The following is a 24,305-nucleotide window of genomic DNA, read 5'->3' on the forward strand; positions in this document are numbered from 1 at the left end:
TGAATTACTTCAATACTTTGCTCACAGATGTGCATATGTGAATCTAATCAACCAAACTCCTCACAGGCAGCAGACATTATTTTGAGGTTTTATTCTTGCTCCTGCTACAGAAAAAGAAGAATCAGATTTCTCTAACCTCCTGTATGCAAATGTGCATATGAATGCATACACAGTCTTTACATACACTGTCTATATTTGGAGCCCCTGTTACAAGATAGTCATGCTGGATGTGTCCAGAGAAGGGCCATGAGAATGATCAGGGAGCTGGAGCATCTCTCCCATGGGGAGAGGCTGAGAGAGAGTTAAGGTTGTTTAGTTTGGAGAAGAGAAGGCTCCAAGGAGACCTTATTGTGGCCTTCCAGTATCTGGAAGGACCTGCAAGAAAGCTGGTGAGGGACTTTCTAGGACATCAGGTAGTGATAGGACTAAGGGGAACAAAGCAAAACTAGAAATGGGTAGATTCAGATTGGATGTTAGGGAGAAGTTTTCACCATGAGTGTGGTGAGACACTGGAACAGGTTGCCCAGGGAGGTGGTGAAAGCCCCATCCATGGAAGTTTTTAAGGCCAAGCTGGATGTGGCTCTGGACAACATGTTTTTGTGGAAGGTGTCCCTGCCCACATCAGGGGAGTTAGAACTAGATGGTCCTTGAGGTCCCTTCCAACCCTGACGATTCTAAGCCTCTCTATTTAGTTCATATCTGGGGTCAGACTATAGTAGTTGCTCTGCCACTTGATGATCCCTCTCCAGCAGAGAAATGAAATTAGGAAAAGGAGAGAAAACTTACATGCTGAAACAAAAAAGGATTTAATGAAACAGCTAAACTAGTACCAATGCCAATATCTAGCTGTACTCAGCTCAGTGAATGTACACTTGTCACAGTAGATGGAAAAGCAGTCCTTGGGTAAGGAAGCCTGTCCAGGGATAGAGAGGACGAGAACAAAGAGCAATAGCAGAATCAGGAGTCTATGTCCTCAGCAAACCTTCCCTTTATACTGAGCATTGATGTTTCCCCACCTGGGATACATCTGTAGCCATCTTGGGTCAGCTGCTCTGGCTGACTCCAAACCGCTAATGACCTGCAACCCGTAGCTGGCCAGGAATTATGTCCCAGTAAAACTAGGACACTCACACAAGTTGAAGATGAAGTTTCCTCTATATAACACATTATTCTCAGAAAAATATGACTTCTAATAGCAGGCATGAGTTTCTGTGTGAGAAACACCCACTCCAAGCCTGTTTGATGGTTCATATACTTAAACATTAACAGCAACACAAACTGATCTGAAGACAATTAGATTTTTCCCATATCACTTTACTGAAAAACTTCTTTTTCTGGGGTTTAATTTTTCCTCTTCAGTGCCTTAGTTTTAAAAGCAGGCAGAAATTATGTTTTGCCCCCCAAAGGAAGTAAAATAAAAGCACTTTCACATGGGACTGGGAGGAGCTGGAAGTTTAAATGGAAGTACTATTCACACCTATACACAGAAATGACAAATTACCCACATTTACATTCAGTCTCAGCCCAGTCCTTCCACCTGGGTTTACAACAACCTCTAAGCCAGAAAACCTTTTCAAAATCTCCCTCAATTAGGCCAAAACCCCATGCCTCACTTTCCACAACCCCTTTTTCTCTTAACACTCCCCTCACCGCCCCCCCCCCCCCCCCCCCCCCCCCCATGCCTCTGGGTCCAAATGGTGCAGAAGAAATTAGCTCTTCCCTAGCAAACCAGGCCACTCAAGACCAAACCCCTCCCCCAAAACACCCAACAAGAGATAAGGTCGGGCCAGGAGAAGAGAGAGAGAGGAACAGGGCAGAAAATAGAATAATATTTGTTTATATAGAGGAGTAGATGCAGGTCTGATGGGATGAAATAACGAATTTCCTGCATTCCCCCTGGAACTCCTGGAGATCCTCTCTGTGGTAGGACAGCTAGGCTAGTCTTTCACCCACCACATTAGTGTGGCCATCTTAGGCTGTGCCTTTAAGAAAGGGGCAGTTGCTGGAACACTCTGGCTGAACGTTTTCAAGACATTCAGATATTCTAAACGAATTTCATTGGTAGATAGGTAAAATGCAACTTTAAGTCTTAGTTCAGTTTGAGTCTCTGCTCAGTTCCAGTCTGTTCTGTCTTTTCAGCCTGTCTGCTTCTGAGCAACAGCTGTGGGACCTGTTAACATTGAGATAAGAAAACTAACTCTTGCATGCGCCTTGAGCTAACAGAATTGGCCTCCTTAATAATTACCTTTTCTCTCTCTCTCTAACCCTTTTGGGAAAAAAGGGAGGTAGGGGGAGAGATTGGGTATGGAGGGGAACCCTCCCCTGGCTGGAGGAGGGAGTTTTGTTCTGTATTACTTTCTTTGCTGTATATTTCTGTATATATTGTAAATATTGTATATTGTGTACATATTCACTGCATTTCATCCTGCCTGTAAATATAGCTCATAATTCATCTCTGCTTCTCCGACTGAGTTAGCTGTGGTTTCTTTGTGGGGGAGGGAGACCTGAACTTTCTCTCACCACCACAATCAGAATAGAATATAATTAACCAGGTTGGAAAAGACCTTTCAGATCGAGTCCAATCTATCATCCAACACTATCTAATCAACTAAACCATGGCACCAAGCACCCCATCCAGTCTCAGTGATGGTGACTCCACCACCTCCCTGGGCAGTACATTCCAATGGCCAATCACTCTTTCTGTGAAGAACTTCTTCCTAACATCCAGCCTAAACCTCCCGTGGTGTAGCTTGAGACTGCATCCTCTTGTTCTGGTGCCGGTTGCCTGGAAGAAGACACCAACCCCCCACCTGGCTACAACCTCCCTTCAGGTAGTTGCAGACAGCAATAAGCTCTTGCCTGAGCCTCCATTCAGACACTCTTGCTTCAGATCCTAAAGCACCACATTTACCAATTCAATAAGAGTGACTCTCACTGTCTAGTAAATGCATGCCAAAAAAAAAGCTGCAGGGTTTTACTCTCATTTTCCCTGTGTTTGTCACACAGTGATATTCCCTGTAGGCAAATTAACCTTGCAGCTGGAGGAGCAGGGCTATAGGGTTTTACATGTCTAATATACCTGGCTGGAAAGTGCTAATTGTCACTAACTTCCATTAAATGACAGCACTAAGGCACAAAATATACTTGATTTGCAGACACTAGCACCACTGGGAGTTAGCAACAGGTTAATAATTGTGCAGGCCTGCAACATTCCCCTGGCACTGCCAGTCTGGGTTTCCAGTGTCACATCAGAGTATGATGCCTTCCTTTTTAGCTTGCTTTCCTAAGGAAACAGGAGAGTTGTTTAATATCTTCATCAATGCCATAGACAGTGGGATTGAGTGCACCCTCAGCACTTCTACAGATTACAGCAAGCAGAATAGTCTAGATGACACACCTAAGGGACAGGATACCATCCAGAGGCACCTGGACTACCTTGAGAAATGAGACTCATGTGAACTTCACGGAATTCAACAAGGCCAAGTGCAAGGTCCTGCATCTGAGTCCAGGATATCACCAGTACCAATACAAGCTGAGGGATGATGGGGTTCAGAACAGCCCTGTAGAGGACTGGGGGGTAATGGTGGATGAAGAGCTGGACATGAGCTGGCAGTGTGCACTCAGCCTAGAACACAACTGTATCTTGGGCTGCATCCAAAACAGTGAGGGCATCAGGTCAACAGAAGGGATTCTATGTATTCTGCTCTAGTGAGACTCCACCTGCAGTGCTGTACCCAGCTCCAGACTCCTTAGCACAGGAAAGATACAAACCTGTTAGAGCAGGTTCAGAGGAGTCCACAAAAATGATCTGAGTGCTGGAACATCTCTGCCAGAAAGACAGGCAGAGAGAATTTGGGTCTTTCAGCCTAGAGAAGAGAAGGTTCTGGGAAGGCCTTATTGTGGCTTTTCAATACTTAAAGGAAGTCAATAATAAATATAGGGACAGTGTTTTTAGCAGGGCCTGTTGCAACAGGATAAGAAGTAATTATTTTAACCTAAAAGAGAGGAGATTTAGACTAGATATAAAAAGAAATTTTTAGCACAGTAGTCAAACACTGGCATAGGTTTCCCAGAGAAGTGATTGATGCCTCATCCCTGAAGATATTCCAGTTCAGGTTGGATGGGGCTTTGAGCAACCTGATCTACCTGAAGCTGTTCCTGCACCTTAGAAAAGGGGTTGGACTAGATGACCTTTAAAAGTCTCTTGCAACCCAAACCAGTCTATAACTCTATGAAATAAGGCTCTGGCAGCTGCCCTGTGTCCCTGTGCATGCATTTGACTGTTCTAGCTTCCCATAATAATTTATGGTCAACCTGAATCTATTTTATAGGACAGCAGAAGTCACAAATTTACAAAGGCCTTCACAGTTTTGTGAAGAACAGGCAGCTACGTAAATAGAATCAAGCCTGAGCTTCAGCTTTTCAAGCACACTGGCTTTTCTAGGTCGGGTGTCAGATGCAGTTCCAAGTTGTGGGCTTCAGCACAAGGTGGCTTCTTGCACAGGTACAATCTTGCTCCAGTTACCTCCAGATAAATCCAAGAGGCAGCACCTTACCTCTTCCCTTTCCCTCTCACTCCCCCCCAACCTTGCTGCTGTTTCCTCTCTGCTCTTGGCACACATGGGCACGTAATCTTGGTTCTGAGGACACCACCCCTTTGGCATGCAAGCTTAATGACAGGTCTGCTGGCATTACCAAGCTCAGTTCTTCATGCAGCAACAAGATTATGGTGAAGGTGAGGGCGAGGTTGAGCAAATGTGTTTCAACACTTCTTTCTTGGTATTTATTACCATGCCATAGCATTCCTGCAGCCTGGCCTGCTGCCGCTCCAGCTGCTTGTGCAAGCTCCTGATAGAGCGCAAGAGCAGAAGCCGTCGGTACATAACCAGCTGGAGCTGGTACTTCTCCTTTTCCTCCTTTTTCTTATTTTCTAAGGTTTCCATTATTTTTGTCTTCTTCATCAACATAATCTGGCCCAGGTTACAAGGGGACACATTATCCTCAGCACCACTCCCTGCCTCCTGCACGTGGCAAGCCCCAAGGTCTATCCCAGGCAGGGGAATAGCATCTTGTGGAGCATCACCAGGTGCTTTTGGGACCTTCAGCACCTCCAATTGCCGGTCAACATCATAGGAGAGGCTTGTGGAACATGGGAAGGCAATGTCCAAAGGCTGTAGATTACCCACCGCCGCTAGGTAGGATGAGGCACTTAGTGATGTATCTACAGGGGTCTGATGGTATTCAGCCAATCCAGAGGTTATCCTCTGTACCTGGCCACCACTCACCATCTCCGGGCCAGTCAGGACTTTTTCCTGGGCCAAGGCCTTGCTGGAGAGGCTGGACAGTCTTTCTGGCATCGCTGAATTTCCCTTATCTTCATTAAGGATGGTTAATGAAGAGCTGTCAGAACCACCAGGGGATGCCATTACGGCATCGTGCTTTGAGAATGGGTCTTCATCATCACTGTTGTTTTGGTTCACCTCTTCATCTCTCGGTATTGTATCTACTGTCTCAGCCATTTATTGCATGAGCTACAGAAACTTCTGTGGACAAAGTGGAAGCAAGATGGTTTCATTTCCATGTACACACACAGAGAAGCCCAGTGCAGAGTGACATTTGAAGAAAGAACCTCTCTTTATATTTAAGCAATGGACCTATTACTTTTCTAATAAAGCACAACCCTTGGGTCACTTCAGGCCATTTCTTGTGATTTGCATTAGATGTTCTTCGAGACACAACATTAATCCAATAATAATTAAAATGATCTACTGTACTATTAACATTCTCAAATCTTTAAAGGCAAGTGATCTATCCCTGCAGCACTGGCTGTGCTGACTAATTAAACAGAATACAGTTGTAAATGGGCATTGCAAGCACTTCTCCCATTGAAGAGCACAGCTCTAACAAGTGTAGTTTGTAGAGACAGGCAAGTTATCAGGATTGATCAGCTTTAAAGGACGGTGGATGTACCGCAGACAGCAGGTTGCATTTAAATGCCCTCTCCAAGATTAATCTGCCTGCCACCAGTTTGTTTACAAGGATACCTTTCCCCCTCCTATTAATTCTAACGGCAAAACTACATTTGCACCATGCTAGACAGGAAAAAGAAGCCAAACACTTACCGAGGTTACGGGGGGAAAGGAAAAGAGTTACAGTGCATTGTGTCTGTGTATCGTGTTTTCTTGAATGTGAGTCAGCACAATCTGGAACAGAAACATCACGGTGCCAGAGCAGGAGCAGCAACAGCATTATGCTGTTCCACCCAGCAACAACACAGTCAGTCCCAATCACAGAAGAGTGCAGGGCTGGTTTCTTCCCCTCTCAGTGGATATTCCTTCCTGGCATCCATGCTTATGTCATCACCAAAATGAAAACCAGAGCTGGATGACGCATCTTTTCCCATCTCGAAAAACAAACATACTCGATCCACTCATTCTGCAGGGGGACAGTATCTATGGCCCTTTCTGTCCGTGCCAGTCAGCAAGGAGGTAACATAGCACCAAAAAGAAGATCAGGCATTCTGGACTTAAGTATATATAAAGAAAAAATAATACCACAAAAATCAAAACCCCCATCACACTACATAAACTTAAGCTGCAAGAACAATGCAAACCCAAAAATGAAACAAGCGTTCAGTACCAACTATGATACACCAAGAGCGTGACACACAGGCCAAGGGAGGTTCTCCTCTACCTGTGCTTTGCCCCACTGAGGCAACATCTGGAGTACAGGGTCCAGTTCTGGGCTCCCAAGCTCACAAAAGACAAGGAGCTACTGGAGAGAGTGCAATGAAGGGTTACAAAGATGAAAGGACTGGAGCATTTCTCTTGCAAGGAAAAGCTGAGAGATCTGGGGCTGTTTAGCCTGGAGAAGAGAAGACAAAGGGGATCTTACTAGTGCCTATCAATATTTAAAGGATGCACCCTGGGATGATGGGGTCAGTCCCTTTTCAGTGGTGGCCAGTGGTAGGACAAAGGACACAAACTGGAACACAGTGAATTCCACCTAAACATAATGGAATTTTCCTTACTTTGAGTGTGATGAAGCACTCACAATGGACTGGCCGGAGAGGTTGTGGCGTCACCATCTCTGGAGAGTTTCCAAACCTGCCTTAATGCAGTCCTGTGCAACCTACTCTGAATGACTCTGCTTTGGCAGGGCAGTTGGACTAGGTGATCTCCAGAGGTCCCTGCCAATCACTACAATTCCATGATACTGAGAACAAGATGCTAAACATAAGGAAGGCAGAAGGTGTGGATTCAAGTGTTTAATGCACACCCATGTTTAATTATGCTGGCTTTATCTTAAAGGAGCAGTTCTACATCCAGCTATGGTATATTAACAAAACAAACTTTATCTAGACCTTTGATGTTCAGAAAAGCTACCTTCCTCATCCTCTTTTGCTTACAGCACCAGAAACACAATTCATAAATCATCTATCTGCATCAACTTCATATCAGTTTACCATGGGGCTTCAGTTGCCCCAAGAGTCTTGCTACTCCATTCTGTTAATATAAATAGAAGAACGAACCAATCCAAAAGACTACTTAGCATCTTCTTGGAGCTGGAAAAGAATGAAAGTAGATCCTATCTCTGGTTCTACAGGTGCTGCAACAGATAATTTCTTATTTTTTCATCTCTACTGACTATTCTTCTGAATAATCTGTTAGGATATACTTGCAACTGTGAATGGTCAAAGTTAGATTTGTATCCTGAGGTCTAACTCATTTTTTTTTTTGGCACAAAAGATACTTTACACTGAATTAGTAAAATAAACTAAAGCTGCTGTGTTTATGTGCCAGATCATGCTGCAAACTTCATAAATAATTCTAGGAAGAGATTAGTATCCAGTGAGTTGTTAAACTCTGCAAGTTAATATCCTGGTGATTCCCATATTTTCTGAATCACAAGTTATGGCAATTTAAGAATATGGAATTGAGATAACAGGACTTTACTGTACTACACACTGAAGAAGTTCAATGCAATATAGCTTTATGTAAAGAGCCTTTTAGTTTTGTCTACTCTTCTCTCCAAAGCATTCTAGGCAGATCTTCTCAGTACAAAGAGGACAACAGATAGATGCCAGAGAATACATGATTTCCAGCTATGTCATCATTTTCCCGTTAGAAATGGCATTCCATTCTGTCTTGGTTTGAGCAGACAGAAAGGTATTTTACCCTCTCAAAGGAGAAAAATAAAAATGCTCACACAGAATTAGAAATTTAAATGGAAATGCTATTCACAAGTATATAAAACACTACAAAATACACAAATTCATTTTCAGATTCAGCCCAGTTGTCCACCTGGGCATTTCCCAAAACCTCACTAGGCCTAAACCTTCCAAAACCTTCTCCTCAACCAGGCTTCAGTGCTCTCCCCCTTGTTTCCCCCAGCCTAGGCCAAAAGTGTGCAGCAAAAATTATCCAGGCTGCTCAAGGGAAAAAACACCTCCTTCAGAGTACCAGAAAGACAGGGGACAGGGGCCTGGTGCATGCTGGGAAAGAAAAGGGCAAGAAGAGACTGCAATGTCTGTTTATATAGGGGGTTGCAGGATGATGAGAATGAAAAACACAAAGATTACAATGCCCTGGGTCCACTTCCTTGTACTTCTCAAGGACCTTTTCTCTACAGTTAAGACATCCAGTCTTAAACCCCTAACATTCCACCCTTTATTTCATTCCATCTCCTGCATCAACCTATTCACCAATCTTGAAACAGTCTTGGATGATATGTAGTGAAGTCCAAATAGCAAATCATTCTTCATCCCAGCTGCCCTTCGGAACAGTGCATCACTCAGGATCAGGAAACAGTTCTCTCACCAGAAAAGAAACAACAAGACTTCCAGGTGACAGAGTATGTGCATTGTGTACTGTGAGTTCTTTGTAGATCTGATGGGTGCCACACAACTTTTGTCTTCGTAGTAATTTGCTGCAAAATAACTATTTTCCAAGAGTCTAACAGGCCATTAAAACAAAAACAAAACAACACATTTTGGGTTGGGTTTTTCTTTTGCTTGTTGGTTTTGGGGTTTTTTGTGATAAAAGTTCTCTGCAGCTTTAATTTCTGCAGAAAAATTTTACAGGCAGTGTTGATTGAAGGAATGGGGAGGGGGATAAAAAGAGTTTGTATCTCAAATTAGTTTCATCCAAAATAATATTTATAGGTGTGGATCTGGATGGAGTAAGTAGCATCTGATACAATCAACTAAGCAATAAAACCACAAACAAAACTCATTAGGCTTTGCATAGAATATTATGACTTCAGCTGTAACCTATGAAGCTTACTAGCAAAAATCATATTCAAGTAGTTTCATTTACAGAGTCAGCAAAACAGAAATAGCATAAAAGCTATGTTTATTCTTGATAAAATTCAATTGTCATTTATTGACAGGATTCCATGTGTGTCTCTCTTATTGTCCTCCCTTCCATTGCTCACAAATTCCTAAAAATATCACCTGGAATGTCACACAGGTTTTCCTGTTCCTGTTTCCAGTTTCTACCTGAAGGTGAAGTGTGTGTGTATATATATGGTAGATGCCCCATGACTGGAAATATTTCAGGTCAGGCTGGATGGGGCTCCAAGCGACTTGATCTAGCTGAAAAAGTCCCTGCTCACTGCAGGAGGGCTTAGACTAGATGACCTTTACAGGTCCCTTCTGACACAAACCATTCTATGATTCTATATATTGAACACTTCAGCCAAAAAAGAAAAAAAAGTAAAATGAGATGCTTGAATAGAAAGCTAGAACTAGAAATCAGTCTAATGTCAGGGGAGACATGGAAACCTTCAAGAAGAATGGCCTCAGCTCATTCCAAATGGAAACATGCAAATTCTTGTTCTGAGAAGATACAGCAATCCTTTTCCCTTGAGACTGTTACCTTGACAAAGTGACTCTTACAGTTTAACTCCTTTTTAGTCTCAATTCAATGGTCCAATAAGGAGATTTGACCTTCCATTCATTTCTTCTACAAGAGGCACATTGTCCCATTTGCCTGGTGAAGAAACACTTTGAGAAGCGTTTGCTCTTTGCACTGAGAACCTGTTGCAGGCTGCTTGTTCAATGCTTCTGCTCAGTCCTGGACTTGTTCTCCTATCTGTGGGAACCTTTCCAGGCAGAAGCTGCTTCAGATTTCACAATGAATACACTGGTCATTCCAAACACATTGAGAATTTCAAGTAGGTCAAGTGAAAGAAAAGACACTTCCAGCTGAAGTCTATTTGCATTTTATTACCACTTTCACAGGTAGATGTGACTGCAGCAGTTTCAAGGCGTAAACCCTGGGGAGCCACCTTCAAGGTATTAGTCTTGCACACCCCTGTGAGGTCTATGCCAGCAGAGGTTTTTAATCCATTATACACCTTCAGACATTGGTTGCATGAGATATCTGGCAACTTATAGGCTTATACCTGTGAGCATGTGCTAAAATGCTCTGCAATTGCAGGCTTATGGAATGAAGGCTTAGCTGTCACAGCCGTCTCATGTGGCAGCAGGAAAGAAATGGTCATGGGGAGAGCTCCTGCAGATAGTCATGACAATAATTTCTCTTTTCCAATTAAACTACCATTCTCAAGCATGGACAGGTGTGAGGACAGGAAGTTCTTGTGCTTTTTTTTTGGTGGTTTAGTTATTTTTAATTATTAAACACAAATGTTTTACTGAAGTTCAAAGCATAACAGCCAAACACATTTACAAACAGTGTCGGAAGGTGATAAACACTGGCAAAGATAGACTGTTATAAAAGTGTGATCTGGGAAGCTATGCTGTTCTGTATTTGAGTTTGGGGACTACTTCTAACAAAGTAATAAAACATATCCTGTTACACAGTAGTGAAATTCCATATTTTATATTAATTGCTCTTAAAGATCAAAAGCTATAATCTGTCTGTTAATGTACACACTCACATAGCCTCCTATGAAATCAATGAGATCCACATGTGTGCATCTGAGGCCTAAATTTTTCCCCAAAGATTCTTTAAAATTCTTTTACAGGGCAGTAAGCTGCAGAAGAAAGTTATATGTTCCCTTTCTTCTGCCTCCATCCCCAAAACAGACACTAGTTATTTATTACAGGCTGCTCTGCATTACACTGGACAGTACTTGTACCCCAAGGATACTAGCCAGCAACGGATTGCTATCATTGCGCTCTCATGCTCACCATACCTAAGCATTTCTGCAAGACTTTTGTACCAGAAAAGTAAGAAATGGAGCCCAGATTTATGTGCAGCCCACTGACGACATCAAGAAACGCTTTAGCTTTTTCAGCGACACAACAGAACATGCAATTATTTTAATTCAAGTTAAAAGAGACCAATAAGGATCATTAACTCCAACTCCCTACTCCTTGCAGGACTACCTAGAATTAAACCATACTACTAAGAGCATCACCTAGATGCTGCTTGAACTCTGATAGGCTTGGTACCATGGCTACTTCCCTGGGGAGCAAAGACCAACCACGTCTCTCAGTGAAGAGTTTCCTCGTATTGTTTCATAGTTTCATAGTTTCATTCAGGGTTGGAAGGGACCACATGGATCATCTAGTTCCAACCCCCCTGCCATGGGCAGGGACACCCCACACTAGATCAGGCTGGACAGAGCCTCATCCAGCCTGGTCTTAAACACCCCCAGGGACGGGGCCTCGACCACCTCCCTGGACAACCCATTCCAGGGTTTCACCACTCTCATGGTGAAGAACCTCCTCCTCACATCTAGCCTGAATCTCCCCACCTCCAGCTTCATTCCATTCCCCCTAGTCCTATCACTACCTGATATCCTGAGAAGTCCTTCCCCAGCCTTCCTGTAGGCCCCCTTCAGATACTGGAAGGCGACAATTAGGTCTCCTCGGAGCCTTCTCTTCTGCAGACTGAACAGCCCCAACTCCCTCAGTCTGTCCTCATAGGAGAGGTGCTCCAGCCCTCTGATCATCCTCGTGGCCCTTCTCTGGACACGTTCCAGCACCTCCACATCCCTCTTGTAATAGGGGCTCCAGAACTGGACACAGTACTCCAGGTGGGGTCTCACCAGGGCTGAGTAGAGGGGGAGGATCACCTCCCTCGACCTGCTAGCCACACTTCTCCTGATGCAGCCCAGGATCTGATTGGCTTTGCGGGCTGCAAGTGCACACTGAGAGCTCATGTTGAGCTTTTTGTCCACCAGCACCCCCAAGTCTCTCTCCTCAGGGCTACCCTCCAGCCAGTCACTGCCCAGCCTGTATTTGTGCCTGGGATTGCCTCGACCCAGATGCAGGACCCTGCACTTGCTCTTATTGAACTTCATGAGGTTGGCCTGTGCCCACCTCTCCAGCCTGTCAAGGTCCCTCTGGATGGCCTCCCTTCCCTCCAGCGTGTCTGCTGCACCACACAGCTTGGTGTCATCAGCAAACTTGCTGAGGGTGCACTCAATGCCACTGTCCATGTTCCCCACAAAGATGTTGAATAAGACAGGTCCCAGGACTGATCCCTGAGGGACTCCACTTGTCACTGGCCTCCACTGGGACATGGAGCCATTGACAGCCACTCTTTGGGTGCGGCCATCAAGCCAGTTCCTTATCCATCTAGTGGTCCACCAATCAAACCCATGTGTCACCAGTTTGGAGACCAGGATGTGGTGTGGGACAGTGTCGAAGGCTTTGCTCAGGTCCAGGTAAATGACATCAGTTGCTCGCCCCTCGTCTATTAATTTTGTCACCTGCTCATAGAAGGCCACCAGGTTGGTCAGGCAGGATTTGCCCTTGGCAAAGCCATGCTGACTGTTCCCAATCACCTCTTCACTATTCTTTTGAGCGAGTAGTGACTCCAGGAGGATCTGTTCCATGATCTTTCCAGGCACAGAGGTGAGACTGACTGGTCTGTAGTTCCCTGGTTCCTCCTTCTTGCCCTTTTTGAAGATGGGGGCAATGTTTCCCCTTTTCCAGTCTGTGGGGACTTCACCAGACTGCCAGGACTTTTGAAATATAATAGAGAGGGGTTTAGCAACTTCATCTGCCAGTTCTCTCAGTACCCGTGGGTGTAACCCGTCGGGTCCCATGGACTTGAACACTTTCAGGTTCTTCAGATGATCACGAACCTGATCTGCACTTACAATGGGCAGTTCTTCCTCCCCGTCCCTGGCTTTGACTTCCATAACATCAGGAGTGTGGCTAGAGGCCCTTGCAGTGAAGACTGAGGTAAAGAAGTTATTAAGTACCTCAGCCTTTTCCTCATCACATGTGACCATGTCACCATTTTCCTTTCTGAGGGGGCCCACACCTTCCCTAGTCTTCTTCTTCCCATTAATATACCTGTAAAAGTTCTTAGTATTCCCTTTAATCTCCCTGGCTAGATTCAACTCAAACTCTGCTTTGGCTTTCCTAACCAGGACTCTTGCTGCTCGGGCAGCTTCCTTGTATTCCCCCTGTTCTACCTGTCCTTCCCTCCACTTCCTGTAGAGTTTCCTTTTAAGCAATAGTGTGTCCAGTAGCTCCTTGCCCATCCAGGCAGGCCTCCTAGCATTCTTACCTGCTTTTCTCTTTGTTGGTACACAGAGCTCCTGGACACAGAGGAGGTGGTCCTTGAATACTGACCAGCTGTCCTGGGTCCCTCTTCCCTCCAGGGCTTTGTCCCACGACACTTTGGCTAGCAGATCCCTGAAGCGATCAAAATCTGCTTGTCTGATCTGCACTTCCACTGACAGCTTCATTCCATTGGACAGAATTATAGAATAGTCCAGGCTGGAAGGGACCTCCAATGGTCATCTAGTTCAGCCTCCCTGCAGTTAGCAGGGACATTCTCAACTGGATCAGGTTGCCTAGAGCCTTCTTGAGCCTCATCTTCAGTATCTCCAGGGAAGGGGCCTCAACCAGCTCCCTGGGCAACCTGTTCTAGTGATCTACCACCCTCATGGTAAAGAACTTATTCCTAACATCCAATCTAGATCTGCTCTAGCTCAAAGCCATTGTCCCTTGACCTGTCACTGCAGGCCTTTGTAAATATTCTCTTTGCATCTATCATGTAGGCCCCCTTCAGGTACTGAAAGGCTGCTATTAGGTCACCCTGGAGCCCCCTCTTCTCCAGGCTGAGCAACCCCAGCTTCCTTAACCTATCCTATGTAGCAGAGGTGCTATAACCCCCTGATCATTTTCATGGCCTTCCTCTGGACCTGCTCCATCAGATCCATGTCCTTTCTATATTGAGGGCTCCAGACCTGCACACAATACTGCAGGTGAGGTCTCACCAGAGCAGAGTTCTACTGCTGGTCACCAGAAGATCTCTCAATGGCTTTCAGGCAGAAGGAAATGAAGGATTTGTACATAGCTGCAGCATAATCATGTGTGCATGTAAGCTGGAAGCTTTTAAGAACAAGCAGAGTGGATACATGATTTCACCAGTGGGGAAAGGTTCAGTGGCTTCAGATATTAAAGTCAAGGGATCCCAGTAGGCTGTGCTTATGTTAAGGGTAAAAAAATAAAACAACCACACACAACATTGAAACAATCTGCCATGACTGCCTAAATTAGTAGGCTTGCTGCCAGTCTCAATAGGAGCTGCCTGTCAGAGGTGCAAACCTCTGAAGGAGTAGCTTAAACTACATTCAGACTAAACCGAGTTTGCAAGCTTTGAAATCTCAAGACTTCAGGTGCCAAAGTGACCCAAACATTAGGAAGGGCTTGATGACAGCTCTCACTTGCAATATTTCAACAGCTCCACTCCTAACCCTGTTTGGGCTCACACAAAATGAAAAATTCATAAAAATATTTTAGAAGTGGATTCTTTTGATTTTTCCTCATGGCAGCAGCTGGTCTCCCTACCATCTCTGTGGAAAGCATTCTCTCATGATTTCAATCACCACTCACCAAGAATAATGGCATCATTGCCTAAAACAGTTTGAGTCTCCATTCCTGCCACCCAATCCACGAAGAAACAGCCACAAAGAACATTCGAAAGTCTTGTTGTGAACTCAGGGATCTCCTTCAGATTGTGTAATAGGCAATTAGGATTGGCCCAGACACCAAGGTGGAACAAGACAACCCATGGGTACCTGTAGCTGGGTTTTTGCTTGATTTTCTCCTGTCTGGGCAGATCTGTGTATAATGGGCAGATGCAATGGTCAAATGAGCACATTTCAACATGGAGCAAGCCCTTTGCTTCTCTAGAGTGGGCTAAAAAACAGAGAATCATAGAAGGCTTTGGGGAGGAAGAGACCTTTAAAGGTCATCTAGTCCAGCCTCCCTGCAGTGAATATCTTCAACTAGATCAGTTTCCTCAGAGCCCCCTCCAAGCTGATCTTGAATGATTTACAATTGAGAACCAAAGAAGGAACACTTGCATGACCAAGGAGCCTGCAGCATATGTTCTGCAAACTAGTTGAGAGAGAAAATGGAAATCTTTATAGTGGCTTAAAAAAAACCTTCATGGATCCTGAGACCTACCAGTTTACCCTGTATATGGCTTCTTCTTGTAATGGAGAGAATACTCTTGTCTATAATTCATTACAGTTACAATGAAAAACTGATTATACACTGAAAAAAAAGATGGGTTCCAAAAAATAGCTTCCCTTAAGAGTAAGATGAAAAAGAAAATATATTATTTGTGGATTCCCCCTCTTCCCCCCATTTAAAATTGTGTTTATGGTAGCATAATTAAAGGCAGCCTACTTCAGTGTGATGCTCCTTTTTTTTTTAATCTTAATTTTTGCAGGATTCTAACATTCTGTTCAGCAAGAAATAAAATATTCGAGGAGGAGGAAAAAGAGTGCAGAAGAATGTAAAAGTGGAAGTGTCATGTAACCTAGAGATGCTATTACAGCTTGAAAGAGTTGGGGCTGTTCAGTCTGGGGAAAAGAAGGCTCCAAGGTGACCTTATTGTGTCCTTCCAGTATCTGAAGAGGGCCTACAAGAAGGCTGGGGAAGGACTTCTACAGGATCTCAGGTAGTGATAGGACTAGGGGGAATGGAATGAAGCTGGAGGTGGGGAGATTCAGACTGAACATGAGGAAGTTGTTCTTCACCATGAGAGTGGTGAAGCCCTGGAATGGGTTGTCCAGGGAGGTGGTTGAGGCCCCGTCCCTGGAGATGTTTAAGACCAAGTTGGATGAGGCTCTGGACAGCCTGATCTAGTGTGAGGTGTCCCTGTCCATAGCAGGGAGGTTGGAACTAGATGATCCTTGTGGTCCCTTCCAACCCTGACTGATTCTATAGAGAGGAAAACAAAAATAAAACCACTTTCTGCAGTGAAGATGTTACTTGAAATATATTTGAATAACCTCCAGTATAAATGATTTAACAGCATTGCTCATATACTGCAAGAACTCCATGCCTGGCAGGTAAATGTTGGATTACCCATCCTTGCTGCTAGATTTCAAATGTGAACATAGAGTATGTAGACAACTCACATCCAGAACGCATTGAGAGAAAAATCCTTTCTGCTAGGGAATACATAAACAGACTTTAATTTCTGATAGTTGGATGCTTATGTTTGCTTTCATTTTGACACTTGATCATAGCTGGCACACCAATGGTTAGGAATGAAGAAAACCTTAAGCTGTTAGAATAATAAACAGAGCACGGAGAGAGCTGTGAAAGGAAGCCAATCAAAAGCACATACATGGGAAGAAAGGTTTAGGAAGTGGGGCTAATTTCACAAGCGGATAGACTTCTGGTGTTTCACCACAACTGCAAATAAACTCAAAGAGCTTTCCAGAAGCCAAATGTATTTTGTTTAAAGTAGTAACAATATTAAATGCTGGGTGCTGCATTTTGACCACAACCACCCCATGCAGCACTACAGGCTGGGGTCAGAGGGGCTGGAAGAGCTGCCAAATAGAAAGGGAACTAGGGGTACTGGTTGATAGTAAGCTGAACATGAACCAGCAGTGTGCCCAGGTGGCTAAGAAGGCCAATGGCATCCTGGTCTGCATCAGGAATGGTGTGGCCAGCAGGAGCAGGGAAGTCATTGTGCCCCTGTTCTCAGCACTGGTTAGGCCACACCTTGAGTTCAGTTCTGGGCCCCTCAATTTAAGAAGGACATTGAGACTCTTGAACATGCCCAGAGAAGGGCAACGAGGCTGGTGAGAGGCACTGAGCACAAGCCCTACAAGGAGAGGCTGAGGGAGCTGGGATTGTTTAGCCTGGAGTAGAGGAGGCTCAGGGGATTCCTCATTGTTCTCTACAACTACCTGAAGGGTGGTTGTAGCCAGGAAGGGGTTGGTCTCTTCTCCCAGGCAACCAGCACCAGAACAAGAGGGGACAGTCTCAAGTCGTGCCAGAGGATGTTTAGGCTGGAGGTGAGGAGAAAGTTCTTCACTGAGAGAGCTGTTAGCCATTGGAATGTGCTGCCCAGGGAGGTGGTAGAATCACCATGCCTGGAGGTGTTCAAGAGGGGATTGGACATGGCACTGGATGCCATGGTTTAGTAGTCACAAGGTGTTGGGTGGCATGTTGGACTTGATGATCTTTGAGGTTTTTTCCAACAGTATTGATTCTATGATTCTAAATGTTTTTAAATGGAAGTGCACGTTCTGTCTTTGCTGTTAAACCAGAATCACATATGAAAAACATTAAGAAAAATAAAGCAATATAAAAATGTAAGAGATAGTTTCAGATCAAGTGATTTAAATAAATATACAATGGATGCATTTGTGCCATTGGAGTCCAACTGTTTCTGTGAATCTTAAACTCACCCATGAGGAGCTTAGCTCTACAGAAGAATATCCAGGACTGAAAACACTGCATGTCTAAACACCTTCTCAGAAGTTCTGCTTTCTTATTCTGTATGCCTTGCCATGTAGCCCAGCATGGTGTCACCTACATCAATCTTTTCAAAGCACCCAAAGCAATCCAGCTTTACTCAGTGTCTACATATGCTCATCTGCCATCTGTGTTGTCCACACAAACAGTGAAAATAACTTCCCCCAAGCTCACTTGAAGCTGAGAAGGAGTTCAGGTTTGCTCACTCTTTAATGCCTTTGAAGCTGTTCATTTCAAGTGATGGATGAGTTGGATACAAGCCTGTCTGCCAGCAAAAAAACCCATGATCTCAGCAGTATGTGGTGTAATTGATCTAAATCTCAGGTATAGCAGGTAACAAGCTCCAATGGGAGAGCAGGTATGTGGACCAAAGGGTTTGTTGTAGTTCACATTGACTCTGCAAGGTAGGCATTGCTCAACCACCTGGATTTTTGCAGCCTGCTTCTAACGGTTAGTACCGATAGTTCTTTCACACTTGCAGTTTCATTTCTACATCCAGAAGCTTTTTGTTGAGTATGTGTCAAAGTCCAATTCATTACCTGCAGAGTTATCAGCTAAAAGCCTATCACTCTCCTAGAGTAAAGTTTTTAAGAGATTAGAAAGTAACAGAGAAATGTTAGCCATATACAATTAATGAAAGATAAGCCTCCAAAACATTTGGAGGTTTGTTTTAGAGATGTGTATCTCCACATACTCATTTCTTAAAGGAAGACAAGATATGGAGTCCAATTTTTACTTGACTGAACAGAGGACAGGCTAACAAAGAATCTGAGAAACCAATCCCACTGAAGTCTCAGGGTGAACAGAATTAAAAAGTGGATCCTTTCCAGAAACAGCAAGCATAGTTAGGTTCTGGAAGTCAAAATGAGGTAATGTTTCCTCATACCACTTAAGTCCCTGCAGCTCTGCCTGCTCGAACCTTGAACCCCTGGTGAACCTCCCTAGGCCCCAGGCAAAGGTCCTGTTAGTACTTTGCTAGCATGTGTACTCCCAAGTCCTCCCTGGACCCAGAAGGCATTAATAAGCTATTATTAATTCAAATCATACCAGACCACAATTTTATCCTCAGTCATGATTACAGAACTCCTTGAGACATAGCATTAGAAGAAGATAAAGCAAACTCATCACCTATCAAGGTATTATTTGCCACCTTGCAAGTTTTCTCCCCATCCTTCCTGAAATCTTCACCAAGATACTGCCACTATCACCTTACTGACTTTGGAAAGGATTCCAATACTTAATGGAGGTATTGTGCTAATTAAGATTTTGAGAGCAGTAAGCAAAACCATGGTGTTTGACCTCACACTTGGCAAACTACTCATAGCTCCCTGCTTCTCTCAACAAGCTTATCTGGATAGCAACCATTGCCAGGGGGGTTCCAAGACAGGGTGCAACAAGTGAATAAATAAATGCTTATATATGTGAACTCCACTTCCCAAGGCAAAAATTGTGAGTCAAATAAGTGAAGGATCTGCTGCTCTCTCATGTACGATAGCTGCACTTACACCAGTGCAAGAAGCATTCCAGAGACTTCTGCCATTGCCTAGATAAGTGATAAGTCAAGCTCCCAGTTTACTGATTCCAGGAGCTTGCATTTCTTTCAAGGGAAGGTTGCTTTTTTTTTGTCATTCTAAAAGAGTAACACCCTGCAGCTTTTATCAGTATAGGCTGAGGCAATGGGTGCATATCTCATAGGCCAGAGGAAGGTGGAATTGGTCAAGCCAAGCAAGTTAAGGTAATTGAAAGCTTTAAGACAAGGGGAAAAAAAACAAAACACAACACTTATCCATGCAGAGGAACATACAGTACATGTACCGCACCCACATAGAGTCATAGAATTTTCAGGGTTGGAAGGGACCTCAAGGATCATCTAGTGCTAACCCCCCTGCCATAGCCAGGGACCCCTCACACTAGAGCAGGTTGCTCAGAGCCACATCCAGCCTGGCCTTGAAAACCACCAGGGGTAAGGCTTCCACCACCTCCCTGGGCAACCTGTTCCAGTGCCTCACCATCCCCATGGTAAAGAACTTCCTAACACCCAATCTGAATCTACTGGTTTCTATTTTTTTCCCCATTCCCTCTAGTCCTATCATTACCAGACACCCTAAAAAGTCCCTCTCCAGCTTTCTTGTAGCTCCCCTTCAGATACTAGAAGGCCACAGTTAGGTCTTCTCAAAGCCTTCTCTTCTCCAGATTGAATACCCCCAACCCCCTCAGCCTGTCCTCATAGGAGAGACTATCCACATTCTTGCCTTCTTGTTTGGAAAAACAAGCTCCTTTCTGAACTCTGCCTATTTTTATAGGCAAAGCCACCAAGCTCCTTGGACACAAAAAGTGTGTATCGTAAGACAAGTACAGGACACCTAACCTAGGTAAATTTATTTCACCTTAATGTGTTTTCAGAACAGAAGAAACTGCCACTTAGAATAGGTTTCCTTTTCAAATGATGTCACTTATAGATGACCAAGTCCACAGTGGTGCACCTTAACCACAAGGCATGTGTTACTGAGACTGAAAGCTCAGCCTTTACAGAATAGAAAGTCTTGGCTGGTGGAGAGTGCAATTGTTGCTCTGGTTTAGCAAACAGCTTCCAACAACCACTAGTTGTTTAGGTTGGACTTGATGATCCTCGAGGTCTCTTCCAACCTTAGTTATACTGTGATACTGTGATAGTTCAGGGGTTTCCTGAGCTTGATGCTGCATCTAGATAACTGTGTTTGACAGTCGTTGATGGAACAATTTGCCTAATTCCCTTTTGAAGCTGCATATGCCTTTTGGCTTCTGGAACATCCCATGACAATGAATTCTGCAATCTAATTTTATGTTGCATTACCAGCAGAGCAAGCCACTCCTTCCCAGGGATTCAGTAACACACTTGCATCTCATTCAACCTCATGAATCACAGGTAATACAACAAAGATTTCCACATCTATCTGCCTTTTTTCCCCCCCTAATGTGAAAAAGCCATTTTAAAGCAATGGCCTTCCACAGGCAAATGACCTGGGAAACTTCTGCATAAGAACCTGTATTCCTTATACAGCTTGTGCTACCATAAATCCAAGGCTGGCTGAGGTATTCAGCAAAGGGGTGGGGAGGGGGAAGTGGTAAATTAGTAAATATTTATTTCCAGAAAGAGATGCAAGGCTGAAAGGGGACAGGGAATCCTCTCACTCCTGGAATAGTTCAAGTAGGAAGTGGTGGAGTCTCCCTGGAGGGGAAAAGCTGGGAGAAACCAGCAAGCATTTTAGAGGGAGGGTGAATTGGAAGAGAGTGGATGAAAACAAACAAATATAATCTTTAGATTTCCACAAGAATTAAGCTGGAAAAAGGGGAGTGGGAGGGAGAGCAGAGAGGCAGGTTAAAGGATTGAATTCCTGTTGTTGTCAGGAGAGAGCAAGCAGGGAAGGAAACAAGACCTGGACTGCCTCTCTCCCAAGTCTGCTGCCCTAGGCAAACATTTACTTTGCCTTTGCCCATGCCAGCATGAGATGTTCTAAAATGAGCTTCCAAAATACTCTGAGTCACCAGAACATGGATGAGATCCGTGGGTTCAAGCCACCTTTCAAGACTGGAAGTCTTTTCTGACTATCCATGATGCCAATGGTACTTAACAAAATCAGTCCCTAACGTGATGCGCATGTCAACTTTGAAGATGCAGTCCCTGCTCAGATGGCATCAGCGGAGGCACGCATCAGCATGGTGGATTACTAGAGCAAATGCTTTAACATGCAAAGTGATGCAATGTGCTTTAACAACAATTGTTCCCTTATCTTTGTTTCTGTGTCAGGTTTGACATGACTATCTGCCAGGGCAATGCTCAGGATCTTTTGCATTGCTTTGCAGAAGCTGATTATGTGATCAAATGCTTCAAGCACATAAAATCACTTCTGGGATTCAATGAGATAGATGTGCCAGAAAAGTCAGTAGGTGTTTGAAATAATTGATGGTAACAGCTAGACCTTGATTTTTCAAAAGAATATGCATTTTGGTTTAGATTTGGTTATTTTTGCTGTTGTGTTTGGTTTCTGCAGGATTTTGTTTGTTTTCCTTCTAACACACCATCATATGAACTGCCTAGAAATTCAGCCTTAGCATAATGTTCACATCAAATGAAATTCACCCATTAAGAAAGAACACACACAGGGTCCCCCTTGAAGTGGAAAAAACACAATCCTCATGTACAGCAGATAGCCTGTGCAGCTTCTTACCATGCGCACATGCCTAGAACAGCACAGCAGACCAATCACAGTACTTGTAGGACAAGGAGACTTAGCACCGATCTGTAGTTCTTACAAGCCCTTTCCCTCCTGTTAGCGACACTAAAGTTTCTCCAGTAAAGGCCCTGACCCTTATAGAAATCTTATGCATGTAGGTGGCTATAGAAGAAACAGGAAGGGTTGCCTGCTCTTACCACTTTGCTATTGCATTTCCAGGCTACCCTGAACACAGTCCTCAAAGGGAGTAAGCATGACTCACATTCAAAAGATATAAGCAGAAAGCACAGTTACTGTCACACTTGCCCAGAAATCATGACCTCATATGGAAGCTTCACCCTGTGCTCCCAGTTTTGGATCTAGCCTGGGACCAGCTTCTCGTGACACACCTTTGCATGAGCTTCAGGCCCTCAGAAGTATTTAGGCATTGAAAGCCATGAGAGGTGGTACCTACACACTAAATCTAAATTTTATCATTCCATAAATCTCTTTAATGAAGACATCCTTCAACTTTTCTGCTTGCAAGCCAGTTGTGAGGCTTAATTACATGATTATGAAGTCCAGTAAATACAACATATATTAAGAGTAGTCAACGAGATTTCTGTCATAAACAGACTGCTTCTTGTGAAACATTGCTCACATGTTGAAAAGATCTTTTCAAAAGAAACACACAGACATATTCAATACAAACCAAATGCAGCTTGATTACTTACAGAAATAATGTTATACAACTCAATGACAGTTATTAACACAACAAAGTAGTGGAGACCTAGATGACCAACACTGAGTGTTATTTTCTCATGCAAGTGTCTGACATCACCTGCAGTGCCTGGTCACAAGTAGGACCCCAGATCCATAAGAGACCTACTTCCCAATGGACCTAGTGGCTTAAATACCTCCAAAGACCTGACGTGAAGTCCCAATCCTCCAAGTAGCATGTAAATCTACTGCAAAAAGATGGACCCAGTTTCAAATTTGGAGTGTTCAGTAATGCAGTCTTAGACTTATATAAGCATTTTGCTTAGAGGAGACTTTTAAGATCAGCATGTCCAACTGTCAAGCCAGCTGTGCCAGGTCAGCCTTACCTTACCACTGATAGAAAGCTCACGTAGCCTCATTACAACTGCAATGCATAACAAAATCCCACCATGGTAGGGCTTGGAAGAGACTGCAGGAATCATTTAGTCCAGCTCTGCTACTAAAGCAATGCCACACGGATCAGGTTGCACAGGATTGCAATGTCCAGGTGGGTTTCCAATTTCTCCAGAGAACAAGAGGCCACATCCTCACTGGGCAGCCCAATCACAGTATCACTAAGGTTGGAAGAGACCTCAAAGATCATCAAGTCCAACCTGTCACCATAGACCCCATGACTGGACCATGGCACCAAGTGCCACATCCAAGCCCTTCTTGAACACCTCCAGGGATGGCAACTCCACCACCTCCCTGGGCAGCCCATTCCAATAACAAATGACTCTGTGAGGAATTTTCTCCTCACCTCAAGCCTAAACTTCCCCTGGCATAGCTTGAGACTGTGTCCCCTTGTTCTGGTGCTGGTTGCTAGAGACAAGAGACCAACCCCTTCCTGGCTACAACCACCTTTCAGGTAGTTGAAGAGAGCAACGATCCAGCCTCACACAAGAGGCTTAGGTGGAGCCTTCTGTGTTCCAGTTTGTGCCCATTGCCTCTTGCCCTCTCACTGAGCACTACCAAAAAGAGTCTAGCCCCATCCTCCTGAAGCCCACCCTTCAGATTTTGATAGTCATTGGTTATATCTCCTCTTAATCTTCTCAGGGCTAAGCAGTCCCAGGTCTCTCAGCACTAGTAAAGCCTACAGCCTAAAAATGGGAGAGGGACTCAAAGCAGAAAGGAATAACTCCTTAAAGAGACAGAGCTCTCTGATGCCTATCCTTCCAGCACAGAACAAACATGCATCCTACCTACAGGATATCTAAGCAAATACATTCCCTGTTAACAATTATGGTGTGGAAATCATAGATTAATAAGACTTTAGCAGAGCTCAGGCAGGAGCGATTTGCAGCACGCGAAGCCCGTTAGAGCAAGTTCTATTAATATGCCCCAAAAGAAAACCTGTTTGTTGACCTAAAGTGCGACTGCTTCCTATTCTCTTCTTGTGAAATTATTTAGGTCCTGTGGGACAACTGTACTGAGCTTTTCAAGCAAATATTAAAATTCTATTTAGATGTACTATGTTTTAATGCAAATTTTTACCATAAAACCAAATGCTCCATTCCGTTAAATTAATAGAATTACAAAAAGATGTAATGATAGCAATTAAGTCTTGAAAATGCAAATTTTATAGTCAAGGACAATTACTTCATTTATAGTATACTGGAATGATGCCAGATGAA

At 44.0% G+C, this 24,305-nt stretch overlaps 1 protein-coding gene across 1 annotated transcript; it reads right to left on the reverse strand.

The window, feature by feature from the left end:
- Positions 1-1,687: 1,687 nt before the first annotated feature.
- LOC137455764 (UPF0500 protein C1orf216 homolog) lies at positions 1,688-6,215 on the reverse strand. The gene is made up of 2 exons (XM_068166849.1): positions 6,123-6,215; positions 1,688-5,543 (listed from the first exon to the last, which is right to left on the reverse strand). Exon 2 carries the CDS (start codon positions 5,517-5,519, stop codon positions 4,725-4,727), a length of 795 nt encoding a protein of 264 aa, XP_068022950.1. The 5' UTR covers positions 5,520-5,543; positions 6,123-6,215; the 3' UTR covers positions 1,688-4,724.
- Between the last annotated feature and the right edge of the window lie 18,090 nt (positions 6,216-24,305).

Source organism: Melanerpes formicivorus, unplaced genomic scaffold (assembly GCF_026170545.1).
Source record: "Melanerpes formicivorus ecotype bairdi unplaced genomic scaffold, bMelFor1.0.p_v2 SCAF_109, whole genome shotgun sequence".
Classification (NCBI taxonomy): Eukaryota; Metazoa; Chordata; class Aves; order Piciformes; family Picidae; genus Melanerpes; species Melanerpes formicivorus.